The sequence below is a fragment of the Fukomys damarensis genome, unplaced genomic scaffold (assembly GCF_012274545.1).
Source record: "Fukomys damarensis isolate Sample0158 unplaced genomic scaffold, DMR_v1.0_HiC HiC_scaffold_37, whole genome shotgun sequence".
NCBI classification, from domain to species: Eukaryota; Metazoa; Chordata; class Mammalia; order Rodentia; family Bathyergidae; genus Fukomys; species Fukomys damarensis.
Window position 1 is genome coordinate 6639403 of NW_022900949.1, and position 7005 is coordinate 6646407.

Here is a 7005-nt window from a genome sequence, read left to right on the forward strand (position 1 = left end):
CAGCTGCCGCCGCTCCTTCTGCCTTTCTTCCTTTCTCTCTCTTTCTTCCCTTCCTTCCTTTTTCTCTCTTCTCTCTTTTTGCACTGCTTGGGATGAAACCCAGGGCCTCAAGAATGCTATCCACAAGCTCGCCGGAGCGGCAACCCCGGCGAGAGTTCCTATCACCGCGCGTGTCCAGCACTTAAGAGCGTGGATTCTACCCTGGCATGGGTAGTGCACGCCTGTAACGCACTTTGGGAGGCTGAGGCAGGAGAATCGCCATGAGCTTGAGGTCAGCCTGTATGCCACAGCGAGCCTGTGTCTCATTAAAAAAAAAAAAAAAAAAAAAAAAAAAGGCTCAGATCCTGGACCTGGTTTTGATCTCCTATCCAAGTACTAACCAGACCCGACCCTGCTTAACTTCTGAGATCAGACAAGATGGGGCGCGTTCAGGGTGGTGTGGCCGAAGACTGGAGTGGGTTTTGAATCCTAGATCTGTCACTTTGTAGTTTTGTGACTTCGGACGTGTTACTTAACCGACCTGGGACTGTTTCCATATCGGTGCAAAGCGACAGGTCCCCCTCACAGGGCTGGTGAGGATGTGACTCTGATACTGTTTGATGCCAGGCTAAAAAGTGGGCTAAACACCTTTGCTCTGTGCTCTTCACAGCTCCTTTCACAGTAATCCCAGCACTCGGGAGACTGAGGCAGGAGGATCACCATGAGCTCAAAGCCAGCCTGAACTACACAGTTAGACCCTGTCTCTAAAAACCCACAAAAACAGTAACAATGATGGTAATGATAGAAAAGAAGAACGCAATATTGCCGTGGTCAACGCCATGCCCGGCATCCATAAATGAGCACCACCACGGGAATTGCTTAGGGGTTGCAATCACAACACTAAATCACGGTGCCACGTAAATGGGGAAACCGAGGCTCTCGCCACTACCCTTGCACACACACACACACACACACACCCCTTCCCAGGCAGGGAAAAACGATGGCAGCTGTTTCCAAGGAAGCATTTATTGACGAGCAGGGCCCGAGCTAGAGGCTTTGGAGGCCCAGGGCCAGGCTGGCGAGGCAGAGACCGTTGCTCAGGACGCAGCCCAGGTTGCAGAGTGAGGAAAGGCCGTGGTAGTGGAAGAAGTTCTGGCGGAGAGCACTGTACTTGGGGTCCTTTTCCCGCAGCTGGCGGTAGGGGTCGGGCCCCTGGAGGCTGCCTGGCACCTCCCCACCCAGGCCTCGCTCCTTCTCCACGCTTTGCAGAGCCCACATGGCGGCCGTGGTTCGAGGCTCCAGCCAGCGGGCATTGATGATGGCCAGCACGAGGCTCAGGAGCAGGAGGCAGCACTATGGGGTGGTGGAGGGGAAATCAAGCTGGCCTTGAACTCACTGTGTAGCCCAGGCTGGCCTCGAACTTGCAGCCATCCTCCTGCCTCAGCCTCCCGAGTGCTGGGGTGACAGGTGTGCACCACCATGCCTGGCTGAAATATCTATCAGACCTCACTGCCCACATCTGAGGAATATAGGGGCCAGAGGGAGAGCAAGGTACAGAAATCCCAGACACAGCGATAGTTCCTTCCCTTGTGGCTGGGAAAACGTGAGGGTAGGGATAGGAAACCCTAAATTCCCAGTTAGGCTGGATTTTAAACAATGAGCTGGGGTCAGAGCCCCAGCATGGCTGAGTCACTACAGCCTGGCAGCAGGCCCAGCCATGGGGATGAGAGGGATTAGCTGCCAATGGAGAGATACTGGGGCTGGGCTGCTGGGGACAGTTGTACAGGCTGTGCACTGCTCAAGGATACCCAGTCCCCAGCTTTGTCTCCGCTAGGAAGAGGGGTGCTCTGGTTTTTTAGCACCCAGATATCACCAGTGGTGTTCACTGGGGTCTGGGGACCAAGAGCACTCCAGTTCGCATACCTGGCTGGTCTCCCAGAACGTAAGATGAACCCAGGCACGCTGAGAAGCCGCCACGCAGAGGTTGATAAAAGCACAGGCCACAGAGATGTGGAAGTAGAAAGGGAAGAGTTTGCTTTGCACTAGGCCGAAGGTGTGCCGGGGAAGGTTTCGGAAAAGCAGGAAGCCTGTGACACAGGGGACCATGTCACTGTTAGGACGCATCCAGCCCCTCCCATTTCTGCGCCCACCCCGGATGGCCAGGCGAGGGTCCCTACCTGAGGCGAAGGTCACCCACATTTGCATGCCCCAGGCACCCGACAGGACCAGCAGATGGACCACCTTCACCAGGCCTCCTGGGTCTCCGCCTTCCTCCATACTGAGCCCTGAGGGGGTGGGGACCAGGCAATCTGGGCTCTACCCTTTGCCCCCTGAGTCCGCCAGCTCAGGGACGGGGTCACGATCGATCTCGTAGAGACCTAGGAAAAGGCGCCCGAGGCTGGGAGTGGGAGACATCCCCGCCCCCAACCTGTCGGCGCCCAGGACCTCGAGTTCTCTGAACCCCAAAGTCCAAGCCGCCTCGGAGAACCCCAAATTTCAGTCCTAGCAGCTCGAATTCGCAGCCCTAGTGATCTTCAGAGACCTTTCACCCCTGATCCCCAAGTATAGCCCCAGGAATCCAACTCTAACGGCCGAGACCCCACATTACCACAAGACCGGTGAAGACCCCAAAATTCCCTCCAATCACGGGAAATCTGAATCTCATCTCTAGAACACCGAGCCCCCTTTGGGAACCCGGAACTCAATCCGGAGCACCCAGACTCGGTTACTACAGGTGCTGGGGTCAGACCTCAAGCCGGAGACGGGACGAGTCCCTCACCTCACTCCCGCGCTCGCGAGGGGACAGCGAGCCTCCGGGGCCTCACGTCTGGGGTACGCTCCAACCAATGGCTCGTCCCACCTCCCCCCAGGGGCTGGAGCTAATCGAATAGCAAATCTGCTGCCTCTTGTCCCGCCTTCTTAGATACTAACCAATAGACTAGCAGATTGCAGCATGAAATCCCGCCTCCTCATCAGATTTTATCCAATTAAACAGCCGCTACCAGGAACCAATGAGACCTTCTCATCCAGCAAGAGAGCGGGGCTAAAATGTCTGCCACACCCCCCTCTGTGACTGCTTTCAGTCTCTGCGCGTTTTAATGTGATGGTGTCCCAGCTGGATCAAATTTCATCGTCACAGGTGGGGACTCGCTTCGCGGTCCCGCATGGGAGAGCGAGAACAGGTGATATGTGGTAGGTGGGAGTAGAAGAGGGTTGGGAGTCTGGTGAGCCCCGGGTTCACGGCCCAGGGGCGGGGCTTAGTCTGATGACTCCGCCCCCTCCCGAAAGAATTCTCCCGGGAGAGGCAGCCCAAGCATCAATGGCCAGGAACTCAGGAGGCAGAGACAGGATACAGGCTTGGTGACCTGCCTGCGGTTGACATTCCAAAACGCTTCTTCCTTTTCCCTCTCCAAGCCTCTAAGTTGTCCCATGGTCCCCAGGCCCTCTGCGTGACACTCAAGAACAAACACTGCCAGGGTGTGATGATGCACGCCTACAATCCCAGCGCTCGGGAGGCTGAGGCAGGAGGATCGCTGTGAGTTCGAGGCCAGCCTGGGCTACATAAGAAGTTGAAGGCCAGCCTGAACTACATAGCGGGACCCGGTCTCAAAAACTAAACAAAACTGGGTGGAGGATTTAGCTCAGTGGGCTGCCTGCAGGCTGCCTCAAAAGCGCAAGTTCCTGGGTTCGATCTTTGGTACCAAAAAAAAGCCTAAACAAAACAAAACCTGAACAGCCCAATACTGTAACGCCGGGCTTGGTCACAGATTAATTAATCACAACAGAAGAGTAAGTAATCTGTACATCACAGGGTGGCTGTGAAGACCCACACTCAGAAAATATGAGCCTTACAAAGGATTAAGACAGCACTTGGGCCGGGGATTTACCTCAGTGGTTCCACCCTCTGCTTTGCAAGGCAAGGTCCCAAGTTTGATCTCTGGTTAAAAAACAACAACAAACAAACAAACAAACAAGTGACATTAAAAGCCGGGCATGGTGGCGCATGCCTGTAATCCCAGCACTTGCGAGGCTGAGTCAGGAGGATCGCTGCGAGTTCGAAACCAGCCTGGGCTACATAGTGAGTTCCAGGTCAGTCTCTACTACATAGTGAGACCCTGTCTCGACCCCCCCCACCAAGACAGCACTTGGGAGGCTGAGGCAGGAGTGTCACCTGGAGTTCAAGGTCAGCCCGGACTACACAGCGAGATCCTGTCTCAAAAAAAATTTTTTTTTACAGAGAACATGCTGGGTAGGTCTTTGAAGAGTGTATAAGAGTCTTCTAGGGAGACCGAGTCAGGGGAAGGACACCCAATTGGGGGCCCAGCAATAGCAACAGAAAAGTATAGAAGGTTTGGAGGAGCTGGATGAGTGTGACCCAGTGCAAAGGTCCCTTCACCTGGAAGATTTTCCTAACCTGCCCTGAGACAAGATCTTACTAACTTGCCCAGACTGGCCTCAAACTTGCGATCCTCCTGCCTCAGCCTCCCAGAGTATTCTGCAAGAGCCTCCTTTATTTCTGTGGTAGCTTCTCGCTCCTTCTCACTGCCCAACTCAACCTGGGGGTCTGGTGTCACCCTCCACCCAGCCTCAGCTCCTCCCACCACGGAAAAGCCCAGCGGTCAAGACGGAGGCCTTCGGGGAGAATCTGGGGGTGCTGGCACAAGGGGCTGGCCTCAAAGCAGCCCCCGCCTGCCCTCTTCACAGCGACCCCCTTCTGGCCGGCCTGCCCCAGGACCCTTGTTGCTCGAGGCCCTGTCACTCCTTCCCTCCTTTGCCCTGCAGCGAGTGCTTGGCAGATAACAGCAGGACGTGTGACAAGTACCGGGGTCCGCCACGGGCCCCCCTGGGGCTGGCGGGCTGGGATGCAGGACCTGCTCTAGGCTGTCCCTCACCCCTAGGGTCTCCCTCAGACAAGGCTTTGGGCAGCACGACTCACTGGACCAGGACCCCAGAGCCCGAGACCGCGGCAGCCCCCGCTTCGGAGCGCAGTGTGAGCGGCCGGGACTGGAAGCCCGAGCCGGGCTCTGGGCTGCGGGTGCACGCGGCTGACTCCTTTGCTGACCCGGACCTGCAGAAGGGGCCCTATCAGGACCAAGACCTCCTGAAGTAGGACTGCGACACGGCCAAGGTCACCTCCACCCTGGAAACCCCTTCAGTGCAGAAACCACTGCTATCATCATTGAGGGGCTTAGGGAGGGTACAGCCGGATGGGTCGCCGGCCAAGCGGGGGCGCACCGTGTGTCTTCAGTACCTAGAACAGCGCCCTGCGGGCTGTCCCCTGCGGAAGGGAAGGTTGGAAGAAATGAGCAGTTGTGCCTTGTTTTGAGGCAGCGTCTGGCCCAGGCTGGCCTTGAGCTTGCAGTGATCCTCCTGCCTCAGCCTCCTGCGTGCTGGGACTGCAGGTGTGGGCCACTGCGCACTGTTTCCGTGGGTCCTGTCCATGATGGCCTCCGGGTGTGACTCGGCTGTGTGCACACGTCTGTGCTTGTGTCTGAGGTGTGTGTGGCCCTCTGGGTTAGTGTGCGTGGCTGTTTCTTTGTGGCTGCGGTTCCACGTTTCAGCCAGTGTGGGCCCAGAGCTATTAGCGCCCATGGCTAAAGACATGGTTGATATCGTTTGTCCCTAAAGCCAGAGACAGGGCTGGCACCTGCCCTCGGGGGCCAACCCACAAGCCATGATCACGGGGCGTGGACCGAAATGCACTTCTGAGCATGCACAGGTCACTTGGGTGTGAGGTGCATGAATGGACCCCGGGGCAGCCTCGCCGGCACCCACGGCTCGGGCCGCGCCAAACTCGGGAGGCCCAACTTCTGTCCAGTCCTCTGGTCTGGGACGCGGTGAGCATCGCAGGGGCAAACTTCTACTCCCCTCTTGACCCCCTCCCTAGAAACCCTCGGAGGCCAGCTGTTCCAGGGCCAAAGGTAGGGAGGCTGATGGGGCTGCAGGGGGATGGATGCGAGTTCCCACCTCGGCCCTGCACCCCGGCCTCGATGACCCCCTCGTTGTCCCCTTGTCCCTGTGGTGCTCGCTGGGGCCTCTCTGAGCTCTGCTGACCTCCTCCCTGGGTCACCAGGACCTCCGCCCTCAGGCAAGGCCACCAGGATGATTCCAGACTCCCAGAAGCTCCTGTGGGGTGAACTAGAGTCACTCAAGAGCCAGCTACAAGCTCAGACCAAGGTAAAGCCGCCTGCTTCTCCCCAGCAGCCTCTGCCCCGGCTCCCTTCTCCTCCTCCTTCCCTGCCCAGGCCTGACCTCTTTCACGCAGGCCTTCGAATTCCTGAACCACTCGGTGACCATGTTGGAGAAGGAGAGCTGCCTGCAGCAGATCAAGATCCAGCAGCTTGAAGGTGAGGGCTGGGCGGGTGGAGGTCAAGGTCAGGCTGGAGGCTGTTGCTGCCAAGGTCATCAGTTTCAGGCCAGGCTCAGAGTTGAGGGAGTCTGAAGTCAAGGTCAAGATCAGGCCACGGTCGGGGCAAGCTGAATTCAAAGCTGCCTCAGGGAGCCAAGTATGGTGTTGCAAGTCTGTGATTCCAGCACTCAGGAGGCTGAGGCAGGAGGATCCTCCGAGAGTTTGAGGTCAGCCTGGGCTGCACAGTGAGTTCAAGGCCAGCCTGGACTTCAAAGCGAGACCTTGTCTCAAAAAAAACAAAAACAAAAAAGTTGCCCCCGGGTTCCATGAGGTCCCCTCTTCTCTTCAGAGGTGCTCAGCCCCAAGGGCCGCCAGGATCAGCAGGAGCTGTATGGGGCCCTGGCCCAGGGCTTGCGGGGACTGCAGAGGACCCTGCGTGCCAGCGAGGAGCTGCAGTGGTCCCGCACGACTCGCTGCCTGCAGCTGCTGGCCCAGGAGATCCGGGACAGGTGGGTGCTGGCGGGAGGCCAGGGCGGAGGCCAGGAGAGGGACGTGGAGAGGTCCGGGTCAGGGCTACTGTGGGGGATGTGGAGGGCTTGGGGGACAGCAGGAAGGGGTGGGAGGCCCGGGGGAGTCGGGCAGCTGTGGAGAGGGTGTGGGGGAACCGGAGGACAGAA

The 7005-nt window shown here is 57.8% G+C and overlaps 2 protein-coding genes across 4 annotated transcripts in view; one reads left to right on the plus strand and one right to left on the minus strand.

The window, feature by feature from the left end:
* Positions 1-989: 989 nt before the first annotated feature.
* Tmem205 (transmembrane protein 205) lies at positions 990-2856 on the minus strand. 3 transcript variants are annotated; one of them, XM_010634730.2, is made up of 4 exons: positions 2759-2856; positions 2157-2264; positions 1903-2066; positions 990-1332 (listed from the first exon to the last, which is right to left on the minus strand). In XM_010634730.2, exons 2-4 carry the CDS (start codon positions 2254-2256, stop codon positions 1027-1029), a joined length of 570 nt encoding a protein of 189 aa, XP_010633032.1. In that variant the 5' UTR covers positions 2257-2264; positions 2759-2856; the 3' UTR covers positions 990-1026. The 3 variants fall into 3 exon arrangements, with proteins under 3 accessions (XP_010633032.1, XP_010633033.1, XP_010633034.1); XM_010634731.2 differs by having other exon boundaries at positions 2729-2819; XM_010634732.3 differs by lacking the exon at positions 2759-2856 and adding an exon at positions 2588-2712.
* Positions 2857-5764: 2908 nt separating this feature from the next.
* Ccdc159 (coiled-coil domain containing 159) overlaps positions 5765-7005 on the plus strand; it is a 3877-nt gene continuing 2636 nt past the window's right edge. The window contains 3 exon segments of the mRNA XM_010634727.2: positions 5765-6156; positions 6245-6326; positions 6678-6837. Coding sequence (XP_010633029.1) covers positions 6082-6156; positions 6245-6326; positions 6678-6837 — 317 coding nt within the window. The 5' untranslated portion in view covers positions 5765-6081.